The 17,384-nt window shown below is 46.4% G+C and overlaps 1 protein-coding gene across 4 annotated transcripts in view; it reads left to right on the top strand.

Moving 5' to 3' along the window:
- The first annotated feature begins 454 nt into the window (after nucleotides 1-454).
- Nucleotides 455-17,384, top strand: part of serhl (serine hydrolase like) — a 37,404-nt gene continuing 20,474 nt past the window's right edge. Inside the window, exons 1-7 of one of the 4 annotated variants that reach the window (XM_072271777.1) lie at nucleotides 455-702; nucleotides 3,108-3,186; nucleotides 3,813-3,962; nucleotides 6,119-6,232; nucleotides 12,208-12,249; nucleotides 14,913-14,932; nucleotides 16,104-16,178. In XM_072271777.1, the coding sequence (XP_072127878.1) occupies nucleotides 610-702; nucleotides 3,108-3,186; nucleotides 3,813-3,962; nucleotides 6,119-6,232; nucleotides 12,208-12,249; nucleotides 14,913-14,932; nucleotides 16,104-16,178 (573 nt within the window). In that variant the 5' untranslated portion in view covers nucleotides 455-609. Of the gene's footprint in view, nucleotides 703-999; nucleotides 1,276-3,107; nucleotides 3,187-3,812; nucleotides 3,963-6,118; nucleotides 6,233-12,207; nucleotides 12,250-14,912; nucleotides 14,933-16,103; nucleotides 16,179-17,384 lie in introns of those variants that run through there. The other 3 variants (XM_072271778.1, XM_072271774.1, XM_072271775.1) reach the window with 3 other exon arrangements.

The following is a 17,384-nucleotide window of genomic DNA, read 5'->3' as shown; positions in this document are numbered from 1 at the left end:
GCAGGTCTGAATGTCACAAAGGGTGAAGGAGAGAGTAGACACGCCAACCAGCACTCTGCTTTCACAGATGTCTGATCCGCTGAATTCTTTCAGCATTCTGTACGCATTGCTCTGGACTTCCGGCCGCTGCAGAATCTCTTATGCTTAAGATCCAGCAGTTTGTAATTTGCTTTTTAAAAAAAAATACTTCATTTATTTTGGAAAAAGAATGCAAGGAAAATTTGCATATCGCTTCCCAATCCTGACAGATCACGTGGTGGAGAACGGCACCCTTCGGGGTCTTCCCCCAAAATGTGTCTAAACTAATGCATTCAGTGATTGGATGAAATAGCTGTCATTCAAAGTTAATTCTTGCTTTTACAGGCTGCAAATTCGCTCGCCCCGCCAGTGGACGCCGCCAGCGTGCTGTTTGATTGGGTCCGACCGCTGTCAATTATGTAATGGGCCATCAGGCCTATTTTTCACGCAGGTTGGGCCCGCGGGGTCCGGCTTTTGATCTGGAGTCTGGGGCGCTTTCACGGTCCCTTTCCGTCCCGGGCCAGAGCTGTACAGCAAAATCACAAGTTGGGTGTTAAGGAACGCTTCTCCCCCCCCCTTCAAATTACACACATGAAAAACTCAGCAGGCCAGGCAGCATCTCTAGGAAGAGGTACAGTCGACGTTTCAGGCCGAGACCCTTCGTCAGGACTAACTGAAGGAAAAGTGAGTAAGAGATTTGAAAGTGGGAGGGGGGGGGGAGATCTGAAATGATAGGAGAAGACAGGAGGGGGAGGGATGAAGCCAAGAGCTGGACAGGTGATTGACAAAAGGGATATGAGAGGATCATGGGACAGGAGGCCCAGGGAGAAAGACAAGGAGGGGGGGACCCAGAGGATGGGCAAGGGGTATAGTCAGAGGGACAGAGGGAGAAAAAAGAGTGAGTGATTAAATAAATAAGGGATGGGGTACGAGGGGGAGGTGGGGCATTAGCGGAAGTTAGAGAAGTTAATGTTCATGTCATCAGGTTGGAGGCTACCCAGACGGAATATAAGGTGTTGTTCCTCCAACCCGAGTGTGGCTTCATCTTTACAGTAGAGGAGGCCGTGGATAGACATATCGGAATGGGAATGGGACATGGAGTTAAAATGTGTGGCCACTGGGAGATCCTGCTTTCTCTGGCGGACAGAGCGTAGGTGTTCAGCGGAACGATCTCCCAGTCTGCGTCGGGTCTCGCCAATTTATAGAAGGCCACATCGGGAGCACCGGACGCAGTATATCACCCCAGCCGACTCACAGGTGAAGTGTCGCCTCACCTGGAAGGACTGTTTGGGGCCCTGAATGGTGGTGGTGGAAGTGTAAGGGCATGTGTAGCACTTGTTCCGCTTACAAGGATTAATGCTGGGAGGGAGATCGGTGGGAAGGAATGGGGGGATGAATGGACAAGGGAGTTGCGTAGGGATCAATCCCTGCAGAAAGCAGAAGGGGGGGAGGGAAAGATGTGCATAGTAGTGGGATCCATTGGAGGTGGCGAAAGTTACGGAGATTTATATGTTGGCCCAGAGGCTGGTGGGGTGGAGTTCCCCTCTACCACCACTCTCCTCCGTCTAGTAGAATTAGTCCTTACTCTTAATAATTTCTCCTTTGGCTGCTCCCACTTCCTCCAAACTAAAAGTGTAGCTATGGGCACCTGTATGGGTCCCAGCTATGCCTGCCTTTTTGTTGGCTTTGTGGAACAATCTTATGTTCCAAACCTATTCTGGTAAAATTTTATTGTTAATAACTGTATTGAATAAGGACTCACAGTCAACGAATGGTTTTCTTTTCCTGTATGTAATTATTTTGTAATATTTCTGAATAAAGTATTTTTGGAAAAAAAAAATATTCTGGTATCTGTCCCCCACTTTTCCTTAGCTACATCGACAACTGCATTGGCGCTGCTTCCTGCACGCATGCTGAGCTCATTGACTTCATTAACTTTGCCTCCAACTTTCACCTTGCCCTCAAATTTACCTGGTCCATTTCCGACACCTCCCTCCCCTTTCTTGATCTTTCTGTCTCTGTCTCTGGAGACAGCACCTAGTCCATGCTGAGCTATTTAAACTGCCTGCTCCCATCGACTTGCACTGGCACCATCCATGTACCAATCCAACAGACAGTGCGGTCAGTATGGATATTGGGCCGAAGGTCCATGTTGCATAAACATGGTGATGAGTAGCGACACGATGGCAGTGAATCGTGATTGGAGATCGTTAGCTGTTAATAAGGAATAGAAGGCCTAAGAAGATGGGTGGAATTGCTCTACAGACATGAAATGTTGCCTTTCCAAATGGAAATGGAGAGCTATTAAAGGTGTGTAGTAGGGAAACTCCAATTAGCATGGCTGATTTTATTCTGGACATTGGATGAATCAAACTCGCGGTGGATACTTGGAAGAGAAATTCGTGGAATTGTTTCTTCATGCAATATGCTGTAGAGCCCACGCAGAAGCAGGATGTTTTAGGTTTGGTCGTATATAATAAGGTATGATTAAATAGACCTTGTAATCAAGGAGTCTGCTCGGCAGGTCAAGCAGCGTTTATGGGAGGAAAAGAATTGTCAATGTTTTGGGTTGAAACCAATGAAATCATGACCCCAAACGTCAACAGTTCCTTTCCCCTCAGTGATGTTGCTCAGCCTGCTGAGTTCCTCCGGCAGATCATTCATTGCTCCAGATTCCAACATCTTCATTGTAATCGAAGACCCTGTGAAGAGTGGCGATCACAACATGATGGTGCTCAAAGATTCAGAGTTCGTTTATTATCAAAGTATGTTTGCAGTATAGAACCCTGAAATTCGTCTTCCTGACAGGCAGTCATGAAACAAAGTAGAACCAACCTGATCAAAGAACTGCTTCCCCCCCCCCGTGCAAAAAAAAGTGTAAACGGCAACAAAAAAAGAGCAAAATCACAGAATATAAGACATAAAAGATACAGTTCAAAGGTGAAAATCCCAAAGGTAGCAGAGTGGGGAATTGGGGAATGGTTAATGTATTGTGACTTCTTAATATAGTTCACAAGCATACAAGTGGAATGAAATTAAGATTTTTTTCGTATAGTTTATTGATGTTTGCATCTTTTTTCTATAAATAGGTCTACATGTATCGTTTCCTGTTCTCTGTGAAGGAAAAGCATTTACTTTCAAAGTGGTTTTCGAGCACTGCCATGCGTGGTAAGTCCTGACTTTGGCAGTGAGTGAGCAGTTGCCTCCTTCCCCAGTGTAAAGCAGCAGCAGAAACTGTTGTGAGGCAGAGACATGCACCCAGTCTCTCAGTACCTTCCTCATGTCAATCCCATTGAATATTGAGAGCACAGTTCATTCTCCGTGTACCAGGGGTGGCCTTCAGCTGGCAGTTTCGTGTCCAGAGGTCCAGAGGGAACACTGCAGCAGCTGTGGGCATATTTGACCAGACCGCATACTGGGATGGTCGCTATTGCCACGGTGCTAAACTATGGAAGAGCAGTCCCATTGGCCCACGATGTCTATGTCACACATGATATCAAATTAAACTAAATCTCTTCTTCCTGCTTGTGATCCATATCCTTCCACTTCCTGCAAATTCATAAGCCACTATTGTGTCTGCCCCCTTAACCACCCTTGGCAGTCTGTTTTAAGCATTCACCACTCTGCGTGTTTTTTTATATAAAAAAAGATTCCCACACATCTCCTTTAAATTTTTTCCTTTTGCCATAAACTGCGTGTTTCCTTCAATGTGTTGCTTCGGTGCAAAGGGTTCCAAGAGACTCACTTTGATGATCACAGGCAGACCTGACGTCTCTTCCGTTCCTCCCTCACAGGTTTGTGCCATGAGCTGAGGATTCCAGTTCCCTGGGGCCACATTGCGGCCAAAGCCTGGGGGCGCCCCGATGGGCAGCCCGTGCTATGCCTGCACGGCTGGGCAGATAACGCAAACACTTTCGATCGGCTCATTCCGCTGCTCCCAGACGGTGAGTGTTCGACCAACTTTCACCTTACCTTGCTCTCTAGTCCTTTAGATGATCATTACTTTTATAATCAGCATTGAAGTGGAACATTGAACTCCAGTGTGACGAGGTGATAATTCAGATATTCAGAGGTTTGGTGGGACCCCATTTGGAAGAACTGTTTGCTTTCAGATACCACAGCTCGGAAAGTGTGTATCTGCCTTTGACAGGTGCAGTGCTGCTTTAACAGAACGATTTGAGAGGAAAAATGTTAAGTCATGATGGCAAGTTATAGAGACAAGGTTTGTGTTCCGTGCCAATGTGTAATGGATTTTGCCCTCAAGATTTGTATCTTTAATCTCAATTGTTGTTCCTCTCCGTGCCTTGTGGCGCACCGGGTGCCAACCTTGCCACTTCTTTAACATTTTTGTCCTTTTGTTTTGGTCTTTTTTCTTATGTAGCCCCCCTGGCCACCCTCAGGGTCGCTCGGCTCGCTGTCGTCTAGGGAAACAGCCTCGGCCCCGCTAAACTGGGTAATTAGTTTGTGTGGATGCTGTGTGAGGTACCCCACCCCGCCCAAATAACAGACATTACACCAGATATGATTAAATGATTTACAGTTTATAGATATTACTGGAACTATATAATTAATAGAGAATAAAATACAAAAGGAAAATAAAAGGCGCCACACTTATCAAAGTTCAATCTCTTCGTGCAGAAACAGTTGGAGCTCGGTACCCTTCTTCTTCACCCTGCGACCCCTCGGACCACCTCGACCGGCCGCCTGGGACCAACAACGGTGGTCGACCAGAGGCTCCACACAAGTCCGTCTCCATCTCCTCGCTGAACGCCCTCCTTGGGGTCCGACCCCCTTAGCAGACGCACAGCACCTGGTCCATTCTCTGTCTCTCTCTCTCACCTTCTGCCCCTAAACCCCGCACATACAGTATCTTACAGATACACCAAAAACATAACAACTATCCCAGTTGGTTCATAACACCTTCTTATCAGCAATGTGATTCAACAAACTGCTAGCGGGAGGGCTTTCTCAGCATTTAACATAACAAAGGAGCATTCCAAAGTATAACATAACAAAGAAGCCATTTTAATTAGCCTAGGCAGTAACATAAGAGACAAAACCCCCTTACACTTACAAGGCTAAGTTGACAGCTGAATGCTCAATGGCATGGATGAAAAGCACGCAAGGAGCTGGCCGGATTCTAACCTGGGACCACTTGCCTCAAAGTCCAGAGCTGATTACTCTATGCCAGCCGTCCTAACCTCACTATTGGTTCTAGTAAATCTGTCAATGCATTCAGTAGAGAATTCAATAGGGACTTGGTGTGAAGCCCTTTTTTTCAGCAATCTAAGGACCATAACCTCAAAACCTGCTGAGTTTGACTTGGTAAATATTATCTGGACAAGATAGGAATCTGAGGCTACATATGCTGTGGAACAGCAGAATGCCAGCTGCTGAGGTGATGAATTTTACTTCATCTGGAAGGTGCCAAAGGAGTATAAAAAATCCTACTTGGAATTAAATTGCACAAGAAGTGACCAAACAGCTTGTCATGGCCATACCAACTCTGGAAGAGCTGTTCAGTTAATCATAACTGTTACCCCTTTCCTTTGCAATTGCCTATTCAATCTCTGCTTGAAGCTGCAACTCAAAATATTTTTCATCTCTTTTTTTGCAGTGCGTTCCAGACCATAACACATTTTTTTAAAAAAATCTCTTCCTTCTGGTTCTTTTCTCCATCTATGAGTTACAGATGCTGCAGCCAAGGGAAAGCAATTCTTCTTATTAACTCTCTGCTCAGCATTGTAATTTTGAATGACTCCTGTTAAATTCCTCTCCTTCAGCAAGAGCAATTCCAGCTCTGGTCTTATTCATAATAACAGAAGCTCACCCCAGTCTCATTCCCGTTAATCTCCCATAGTATTCTCAACGCAAAACATCTGCCTGGTCAGTAAGTTGTAAAGAGTTAACATGATTTACCAATTTTTGTATTCTTGACTTGTGCAAAATTTATTAGCTTGAAATGTTAACTCTTTCCTCTCTTCACAGATGCTACCTGATTTGTTTTGCCTCCGAATGCGGCTATTGTTTGGTTCACCCTGGGCTACCAGCTTTGTCTGACACAGAGGTGACGCCCACTAACTGCTCTTTCCCCTTTCAGATTTTTATTACATGGTGCCGGACTTTCCAGGGCATGGGGTCTCGTCACACCTTCCTCCTGGTGCAATGTACCAGGTACTGGTATACGTCTTAGCTATGCGGAGAATAACAGAGAGTAAGTTTCACTTCTGTGATTGGGGAAACAACAAGTTGGCGGCAACAAATGGTCTCAAGCTTCCCAAGCCTGTGAAATTTAAGAGCTATCAAACCCACAGTTGCTTCCCATCCTTCATCCGCATCAGAATGGAATTTCTTTTGATATTTAATCCAGTAAAGTCGTAGTTTAAAACAAAGAATGAGAGTCAGGGTTATTGTCACTGACATAAGTCATAAAATTTGTTGTTTTGTGGTAGCAGTACAGTACAGGCATAACAAATCACTCGAGTTATAGTAGTAAATACTGCCAAAGGATTGCCATTTAGTGTTCATGAGTTCATGGACCATTCAGAAATCTGATAGCAGAGGGGCATTAACTATTACTTCCTTCCTAGCGTGTCGCACCAGACAGTCAGCCATTCTTGTCTGGCGCGTGGTGTCAGGATTGGTCTCCTTTCGGATTAACCGAGTCACGATATGAACGTTCCTGACTCGACCCTTGTTTTTTATGAGACCGAATGGCTAGCTCGACGCTCAGCCCGGCACGGATGGAAAGCAAGCTCAGGGGGTGGCCAGTCTTGGATTCGAACTCGGGAGCCTTCGCTCCAAAGTCCAGCGCTGATGCAGCTGCACCACCCGCCAGCCAACTGTTGCTAAACATTGACTGTGGGTCTTCAGGCTCATGTCCCTCCTCCCTGATGCTAGCAGTAAGAAGGGGACGTGTCATGAGTGGTAAAGGTCCTTTATGATGGATGCAGCCTTCTTGAGACACCACTCTTTGAAGGTGTCCATAATGCGAGGGAGGCTTGTGCCCCTAATGGAGCTGATTGAGTCTGCAACCCTGTGGAGTCTTTTGCGATCTTGTGCAAAGGCACCTCCATACCAGACAGTGACGTAACCAATCAGAATGCTCTCCATGGTACGTCTGTAGAAGTGTCTTCAAATTCCTAATGACTATAGCGCAGTGGAGCCTTCATTATGATTGCACCATGAAGCCCAGGAACTTGAAACTGCTCACCCTTTCCACTCCTACCCCCCTCAATAAGGATTAATGCATGTTGTCCCAACTTCCCTTTCCAGAAGTCTACAGTCAATTCTTTGGTCTTGCTGACATTGCATGCAAAGTTGATATTGGAGTATAGATATTTGATTATTTTACTGCAGAAAAAGTGTTTGCTTTGATCATCCAACCCGTCCAGTTATCTCTATCAATGTAACACAGACAAAATGCTGGAGGAACTCAGTAGGTCAGGCAGCATCTATGGAAAAAAGTACAGTTAACGTTTTGGGCTTGACCTTTTTTTTGTTATTTTTTCCTCCAGTCCTACTGAAAGGTCTTGGCCTGAAATGTCGACTGTACTCTTTTCCATAGATGCTGCTCGACCTGCTGAGTTCTTCCAGCATTTTGTGTGCGTTGCTCAAGTCGTTCCATTAAGTCTTGTCAAACATTCTTGTTATGTAGGTACTTCTTGCTGTCATAAGAATCCAGCATTTTCTGTGTGTTCCTTGGATTACCAGCATCTGCAGAATTTCTTTTATCAGTTTTCCCTATCCCTCATTCGTTGCACTCCTCCCTGCCTATGGCTGTCCCACATATCTACCCACCCACACCTCTCCTCGTTCTCTGTGTTCCTTTCACCCACCCTTCTCCATTTTATTTCTCTGTTATTCTTTGGCTGGGGTGAGAGGCTGTGATTTCATCATGAGGTTGGGCTGGAGTAGACTGTTTTCTGCTTTAACGCAAGGAGGTTCCAATACAATAGAGTCATAGGAAAAAGCCACACAGAAATTGAATTTGTGCCAACCATCAATCACTCATTTACATGAATCCTATACTAACACACACAAAATGCTGGAAGAACTCAGCAGGTAAGACAGCACCTATGGAGAGAAATAAGGAGTCGACATCATAAGGAATGGACAAGGGAATCGAGAAGAAAGCGATCCCTGTGAAAAGCAGAGTGGGGGCAGGGCGATAAAGTTTGTTTGGTGGTAAGATCCCATTGAAGACGGCAGAAGCTGTGGGGAATGACGTGTTGATGTGTCAGAAATTGACCGAGTTAAGTGCAGGGTGGAAGTTAGAGGCAAAGTTGATGAAATTGATGAGCTCAGCATGGGTGCACAAGGCAGCACCAATGCAGTCAGCAATGTAGTGTAGAAAAAGTTGGGGAGCATTACCAGTGAAGGTTTGGAGCGTGGACTGTTCTACGTAGCCCACAAAAAGTCCGGCATAGTTGGGGCCCATGCTATTGCCCATGGCTAGACTTTGGGGTTGTAGAAAGTGGGAGCAGCCAAAAGAGAAATTGTTGAGAGCGGGGACCAGTACTGCCTGACAAAGGAGGATGGTGGTGGAGGGGAACTGGTCAGGTCTGTTGTTGAAAAAGAAGTGGAGAGCTTTAAGGCCTCTTTGATGGTAGGGTAGAAATTTTAGGGATTGGACATCCATAGTGAAAATGAGGCTATCAGTGCCAGGGAACTGAAAGTTGTTGAAGAAATCGAGAGCACGTGAAGTGTCACGGATGTAGGTAGGAAGGGACTGAAACAAGGGGGACAAGGTAAGAGGACGTGAGTTCAGTGGGGCAGGAGCAGTGGGCCTACCCAGACAGTCAGGTTTTGTGGATCTTGTGGAGGAGGTGGAAACGAACAGTGCAAGGTAAGAGAATTGAGGTTGGTGGCAGTGGATGGGAGATCTCTAAAGTTGAGGAGGTTGGTAATGCAGGAGACAATGGGCTAATATTCCTGAATGTGATCCCATTCAAGGGGTAAGTAAGAGGAAGTGTCTTGAGGGTTGCTGCCTGGCCTCAGCAAGCAGAGATAGAATCCTATACTAATCTGAGGTTGAATCCTAGGTTAATCCCGTTTGTATTCTTCCTGAAGTTTCCATCAACCTCCCCTAGATCCTGCTACTCTTTACACATGAGGGACCATTAACAGTGCTCAATCAGTCTACAACCCTTCATGTCTTTAGGATGAGAGAAGAAACCAGATCACTCGGAGGAAACTTGCGCAGTCACAGGGAGGAAATACAGGGTCCGCACAGACACACTGGAGGTCAGGATCAAACCTGGGTCTCTGGTGCTGTGAGTGTTGCATTTCTGAGAACAAGAAGAGTGTAGGTGGAGAAGGAATCCCTATTCCCGATGCTCACCATGGGTATGAGGGTGAGTGTGGGGCCTGCTGATGGTCACTGCGAGATTGTTCAAAGATGCTGAGTGGTGTTCAAGAAGTCTGGTTTCCTATTCATATGTGATTAATTGTCAGGCCTGTCTCGCAGTGACCACGCTGGTTTACCAGAACAGTGTATGTAGAAGTTTCATCTTGCAGCGAGTGCTCCCATTCACAGTTAAACCTGAGAAACAGGTTTGTTCATTATGTGCACTGTCGGATGACATTGGCCATCATGGTCTTTCCATGACCACGATTGTCAATGGCATATTTTTCTACAGAAGTAGTTTGCCATTGCTGCCTTCTGGGCAGTGTCCTCAAGACAAGTGACCCTGACCATTACCTATGCTCTTCAGAGATTATCTGCCTGGCATCAGTAGTCATGTAACCAGGGCCTGTGATGTGCACTAGCTGCTCATATGACCATTCCCACCTGCTCCCATGGCTTCATGTGACCCTGATTGGGGGTGGGGCTAAGAGGGGCTCCACCTTGGCCAAGGGTGACCTGCAGGCTAGCGGAGGGACGGGGTGCCTTCCACTTCCTTTGGTAGAGATGTTTCCCCACCCTTGAGAACCTTGACAGGAACAAAATCCTGTGTTCAGCAGGTTTGAGAATCCCCAGCATTTTCTGCTCTTGCTTCATGTTCCCAGCGTCTCTGGTTGCGTGGTTGGTTTGAGACAGCATGTGGTTGGGTGTGGGGTTGATCTGTGCTCCCTGGTAGTGTCACTGATCTCAGAGCATATAGGTTGGTAATCAGCAAGTGGACACTGGATTTGGACAACGATACGTTTGAATGAAGTGCTGGGTGAAGCTTGTCCATTTTGATAAGATTGTGGAAGATGACAAGAACTGTGCATCGGGATAAAACAAAACAGGAAGTGCTGGAAATGAATGGCGGGCTAGAGATGCACCCTCCTCTGAAGGAGGTATAAGGGTGCTCCTTTCCCTCTGCTAGCCTGCAAGTCACCCTTGGGCAAGGTGTGGCACCCCCAATCAGGGTCGTGTGAAGCCATGAGAGTAGATGGTAGATGGTCTTAAGAGTAGCTGGTGCACATCACAAGTCCTGGTTATGTGAGCATGAACATCAGGCAGAGAACCTCTGAACAGTATTGATGATGGCTGGGGTCACCCGTCTTGTAAAGTCACTGCCCAGAAGAAGGCAATAGCAAGCCACTTCTGTAGAAAAATTTTCCAAGAACAATCATGGTCATGAGACCATGATCGCCTATGTCAAACAACATGGCACATAATGGTGATGATGCTGAAAATATTCAGCAGGTCAGGTAGCAACTATGAGCAGAGAACCATACTCAACTATTAATCAGTTCCCATCCTTATTGGTCGGGCCATCTACCCAGTAACCTAGAGTAAACAGGCCTGCAATTGTATTACCTTTTCATTAATTTTGGTAGTGCTAGGTGTTTTAAAGCTATTGTGCATCTGCAATTGGTTTTCTTTCTTCAAGCATGTTGAAGAGATATTGTTGGGTGATTCAGAACACTTGGTTTTAGAGAGGAACTTTAGCACACAGAAGATCTTCCTGACATTGCTGTCTTCATTATTGTAGGCGACGCGGATGGAACACAGAACACGGCACTGTGGTCTCACCCTTCAGTTAAATATTCTGCACGATTGAGCACTGACATTCACTCATCAAATTCACTGAAAAGAATTCTAATTTGCCGTCCTTGGGTTTTTCCCCTGTCAGCATCTGCAGAAGAGGCTGAAAACTGAGGAGAAGTAATTTTTTAAAAAGTTGGCTGAGAAGTTAGAAGTTTTGACCACTATTTATTGAAGGTGGGCGGGTGAAAGTTTAAAATGCTAAAGGAACTCAGACAGCAGCTATGGAGGGAAATTTGGTCTTGGCTGAGTTTGGAGGTACAGCACAGTGATGGGCTGTTCCAGCCAACAAGCCCACATTGCCCAGTTACCCCCCTGTGACCTGATCAATTAACCCACACAGTTTTGGAATGTGGGAGGAAACTGGAGCAAGCCAGTGTGATCACAAAGTGAGTGTACAGAGTCCTTACAGACAGTGACAGAATAGGATTCTGTTTGCTGGTGCTGTAACAGCGTTACACTAAACCCTACGCTACCATGCCAGAAATGAGAAGTCATTGTTTCGGGTCAAAGCAACACCCACAACACGCTGGAGGAACTCAGCAGGTCGGGCAGCATCCGTGGAAACGATCAGTCGACGTTTTGGGCCAGAACCCTTCGTCAGGACTGTAGAGGGAAGGGGCAGAGGCCCTATAAAGAAGGTGGGGGGAGGGTGGGAAGGAGAAGGCTGGTAGGTTCCAGGTGAAAAACCAGTAAGGGGAAAGATAAAGGGGTGGGGGAGGGGAAGCAGGGAGGTGATGGGCAGGAAAGGTGAAGAAGGAATAGGGGAAAACACAATGGGTAGTAGAAGGAGGCGGAACCATGAGGGAGGTGATAGGCAGCTGGGGGAGGGGGCAGAGTGACATAGGGATAGGGGAAGGGAGGCGGAGGGAATTACCGGAAGTTGGAGAATTCTATGTTTATACCAAGGGGCTGGAGACTACCTAGACGGTATATGAGGTGTTGCTCCTCCAACCTGAATTTAGCCTCATCGTGGCAGTAGAGGAGGCCATGTATGGACACAGAGCTTTGGAAGGTTTGGAATGCACTGCTGAGGAAAGTGCTAGGAGATAAGATAGCAACACTTAGACACACATAAACAGGCAGGGAATAGAGGAGTATGGATTTTGTACAGGTTGATGGGGTTAGTTTAGATTGACATAGCTGGTGCAGATATCGTGGACTGAATGGCCTGTTCCTACACTTTACTGTTCTATGTTCTATTGCAGACTTAAACTGGAAGAAATTCACCATCTTGAGCCACAGCTTGGGTAAGCAAGCACCCTTTCACCGGATGTTACTAAGCTGCATGAACACAGCTCAGGCCAAGTGTAGCAAGGTCGGGGGCCAGCGAGTAGTCTATACCTGTTTGCTGTTGTCCAGTCATTAGATCGCACTTCTACCTCAGAGTATAGAGCCTTGAAGACAGAATCAGTGATAACTTCACCAGTACTGCGGTCCAATACACATAGAGCTGGGGAAAAAGATTGATAATGTAATGCAAATTACAGGCTGATAAAATCAAAAGGCCTGAAAATTGAAGGGCGTGGGATCTGATTTCCCTAGCAACATCAGCATTTATTGCTCATCCCTAATTGTACTCAAAGTTGTAAAGTGCCATTGCTCTGAACTACTGCAGTCCTTGCAAAGTACTCTTTTATAGTCATTCAAGGTGTGTGTGTTTCACGGGCTGAGCTAGCCCTTGAAGGTAGTGGTGAGCTGTCTTCTTCAATGTGACAGTTCTTGAGGTGTGGGTATACTTGCAGTGCTGTTGGGGAGCGAGCTCTCAGTAGTGACAATTTTCCAGCGATGTGTTTCCAAGTTGGGATGCTGTGCTACTTGGTGTAGAGTTTGCAGGGAGTTGTGTACCCTACAGGGGCTGACTTGGTGCTGGGTTTGGGAGCCAATGACGGAGTAGTCTAGGTGAGTAACTGCGGAGTATTTTGTAGATGATGCACTGAGCAGCCACCATGCATCAGTGGCTGAGGGGACTGAGTACGACCAAATGGGCTGATTTGTCCTGGGTGATGTCAACAATCTCGAGAGGTGTTGATGCTACGCTTATCCAGGCAAGTTGATGGTATTCCATCCCACTCCTGACCTGTGTCTGGTAGTTAGTGGACAGAATTTTGTAGTGTGTGGAGGTTAGACACTTGTCATAGCCCCCGACCTTCTATTGCAGCTACAGTGTTAACTCTGCACCAGTCTGTTAGCCGCTACACCTCCTCTCTGTATGCTGACTCATCACTCTTGCTGATGAGACCCACCACAGTCGTGTCATTGGTGAACTTGATGATGTGGTTCGAGCTGTGTGTTGCAGCACAGTCGTGGGCCAGCAGAGTGAACAGCAGTGGACTGAGCATACAGCCCTGGGTGGCCCCCGTGCTCAGTGTGATGGTGTTGGAGATGCAGTTACCAATTCGGACTGACTGAGGTCTCCCAGTCAGGACGTCTAGGATCCAGTTGCAGAGGGAGGTGTTCAGGCCCAGTAGGCTCAGCTTTCCAATTAGTTTCTGAGGAATGATTGTGTTGAATGCTGAACTGAAGTCTATGAACAGCATTTGAGCGTACGTGTCTTTCTTGTCCAGGTGGGTTAAGACCAGGTAGAGGGTGATGGCAATGGCATCGTCTGTTGAACGGTTGGGACAGTACGCGAACTGCAGGGTGTCCAGTGAGGGGGGTAGCAGGGACTTGATGTGCCTCATGACAAGCCTCTCAAAACACTTCATGATGATGGATGTGAGTGCAACGGGACAGTAATCATTGAGGCAGGACACTGAAGACTTCTTCGGCATGGGGACGATGGTGGCGGCCTTGAAGCAAGTAGGAACAACGGCGCTGCTCAGGGAGGTGTTGAAGATGCCAGTGAGAATCTCTGCTAGTTGGTCTGCACATCCCCTAAGCACTCTGCTGGGAATATTGTGTGGTCCAGCAGCTTTCCGTGGGTTGACCCTGCACGGGGTTCTCCTCACATCGGCCATGGTAAGACACAGCACCTGGTCATTTGGAGAAGGGGTGGTCTTCCTCACCACCACATCATTATCCGCCTCAAACCGAGCGTAGAGGTTGTTCAGCGCATCTGGGAGGGAGGCATCACCCGCACAGTCAGGTGATGTTGTCCTGTAGTTGCTGATGTCCTGAATGCCCTTCCACATGTGCCGCGTGTCTCCGCTGTCCTGGAAGTGGCTGTGGATTGGCTGGGCATGTGCACGCTTTGCCTCTCTGATGGCCTGGGACAGTTTGGCCCTCGCCGTTGTTAGGGCTACCTTGTCGCCTGCTCTGAAGGCGGAGACACGGGTCCTCAGCAGCGTACGCACCTCCGCGGTCATCCATGGCTTCTGGTTAGCATGTGTAGTGATGGTCTTAGCCACAGTGACATAATCAATGCACTTGCTGATGTAGCTAGTCACTGATGCCGTGTACTCCTCTAAGTTGTTAGAGTCGCCATCGGCTGCAGCCTCCCTGAACATGTGCCAGTCAGTGTGCTCAAAGCAGTCTTGGAGAGCAGAGGTGGCTCCTGCTGGCCAGGTTTTCACCTGCTTCTGAACTGGTCTGGAGCGCCTGACGAGTATGCTCTACCCAGATCGCTTGGGTCTGCCTTTTGCATGCTGCTTTTCCTGTTTAGCTTGCTGTTGCAACTTCACTGAGCTGGTAGCTCATTTGCAGGTATTGCCTCCAGCCGTCCTGTCTCCATTGAACTTGTGCCAAATTGCTACAAGGTGAGTATTTGAAATCCTGTTTAAGAGGTCCTGATAAAGACATGAGGCTGGGGGCTGGTCGGGAAGGAATAGAAGTTGTGCTTGTAGGTTGAGGTGCAGAGGGTGTGTGGAGGCTTGCAGAATATAAACAGCATGTGGACTGAATCACTTGTTTCTGTTCTGTAAATGATATAGTTCTTCATCAGGCATTAATATTTTCCATGGTTTTCCTCCAGGGGGCAATGTCGGAGGAGTGGTGAGTACTGCATTTGATTTCATTCCAGCAGTCATAGTTAAATTTTGCCACTATTCTTTGGTGTTCTACATTGACATCCTTTGGTAGGGATTTTGACCATCAGATTTTGCAGGAGTAAGTGGGGTTTGCTTGGCCTCTTGGCTGTGGATGACCCAAGTGCCTTTGACCTAGGAATGACAATACTGGTGTGTCCTGAGCTAGTTAATTGCTGGAGGGTTTGACCTTGGTTCCAGTGATTACTCTATGAGCAATTACTCTATGGTGTTGGCTCGCCCATCTGAACTGGAAGACCAAGTTCTTCTATGTAGTAATCCTTGCACTGTTACCCAACAGCACTGTGACATCAGTGTCAATGACCCAACGCTGTCAGTAGATGTCAGTTTTGGGAGTGGGTCTTTAATTCCTGATAGAGGGCTGTTAGGGATTATAAATTGTGGGAGAGACAAACCCAACCTTAAAAATACTTAACATGTTATAAATTTGTGTTGGAGTTTTATGGGTAGTGGAACATGATGGAAGTTGATGTCCTGGTAGTGAGAAGTTTCTCATTACAAGTGTCAGTACCAGATGTGCTGTTACACAAAGCATAAACTATTAATTATTTTGATATGGGAAGGAAAGGTAATGGAAAGAAATGGGAATTTGAATGTAGGTAACTATCAATAAAAGAAACCTTATGGTTTCTGGTATACACATGACTCTGAGGTTGGGTAATCAAGAACCAGCGGGCATAAGTTTAAGGTAAGAGGGGAGCAATTTAATAGGAACCTGAGGAGCAACATTTACACCCAGAGGGTAAGCATTATATGGAAGGAACAGCCAGAGGAAATGGTTGAGGCAGGTATATTTACAACTTTTCAAAGGCACTTGGACAGGTACACGTGCAGGAAAGGTTTGGAGGGATTTGGGCCAAATGCAGGCAAGTGGGACTAGCTTAGATTGTAACCTTGGTTGGCATGGACTGGTTGTGGTGAAGGGCCAGTGTCTGTGCTCCATAGTTCTCATCATTTCATCTTTATCTGACAAAGTTTTTGGTTATTTATTTGTTGAGATGCAGCGTGGAATAGGCCCTTTGAGTTGCACCGCCAACAATCCCCTGATTTAACCCTAGCCGAATTACGGGACGACTTACGATTACCAATTAACCTACAACGCTCACTCTTGGTTACAGTTCTCCTCAGTTTTCCCGGAGATGGTGGATAAACTGATCTTGCTGGATTCATATGGTTTTTTCCCGCTTACTGAAGTAAGTTTTATATTTTTAAATTATGCATAGCATAAATATGTTGCCTGATACACAAGCTAACAGGTGATTTACGTACGTCAAATTTTATAGCTTAGATAAACCCAGTGTGAGTTACTTACTGCCCATTACACCACTGGCATTTGGGGCAGCAGTGAAGGTCCTCAATCTCTGGTGGCGTTCAGGCCTTCCTTTATCACGTTCAGTTATTTTCACTACTGTCAGTTCTGGGTGGAGATTCAGGACCGTCACACTCTAGAAGGATTCTTCATTGTTGTTTCCTTAACAATTTTGTTTTACCAGTCAGGGTTGTTAGCCCTGAGCTGAACCCCCGAACTTGGAGAATCGATGGACCACTCTTGGTCTGGTCTTTACCCTTTGACCTGTTTGGCATGGGTGACCCTACCGAGAGCCAAAGCATAAAGCCCTGACTCCAGCCAACATAGCTGTCCGGGTCACTGAGGCACACAAGCCCCCAAACTCTATGACAAGGTTGTTGTGCTCTTGGATAAACCCACTGTGACCATCAGTCCAATTAGGTTTGCAAAGCTCCATGTGTTGAGTTCCCTTTCCAATGATAAACTAAAGCAACTGTTCTTCCAGTGGAATGGGGTAATTAAGGAATTTGAGCACTCTTGTAGATGTTCTGTGTGCTTCCGCTCCTGACAACACAGCTTTAGCCTGTGAAAATCCAAAAGGTGTAGTTGCTGGAAATATGAAATAAAAACTGAAAAGTCTTGGAAACACTCAACAGATCAGGCAGAATCTGCGAAAGAAAAAACGATTAATGTTTCAGGTTATCAATCTGAAACATTAACTCTATCACCTTCCACAGATGCTGCCTGACTGCTGAACATTTCCTGTAGTTTTCTGTAGTTCACATTGTACTTCCACACAATTAACCGAGGTGCACGACACGCAGAAGCTGAGTATTACTTTGGGTTTTGAAAGTCTGGACTGAAACAGAATGCGTGAAACACTTGGCCATGGCTACAGAGAGGGAAACAGCAGTCATTTTCTGAGTTGAAGATCTCCTTCAGAACTGGGGCAAATTAAAGAGCAAGTCTTAAGATGCAGACCTGTGAGACAGTTAGAAAGTATATGAAGGATAATAAAAGCAGAAAGATAAAGAAGGGAAGGAGATACTGTAGCATGGAGTGGGGTTAGGGAGAGTGACAGAAACTTGCTGCAGGGATAGCTTTGGGGATC

This window comes from Mobula birostris, chromosome 11, assembly GCF_030028105.1.
Source record: "Mobula birostris isolate sMobBir1 chromosome 11, sMobBir1.hap1, whole genome shotgun sequence".
NCBI lineage: Eukaryota > Metazoa > Chordata > Chondrichthyes > Myliobatiformes > Myliobatidae > Mobula > Mobula birostris.
The sequence above is the reverse complement of the archived record's forward strand: the minus strand, read 5'-3'. Positions and strand labels throughout refer to the sequence as shown.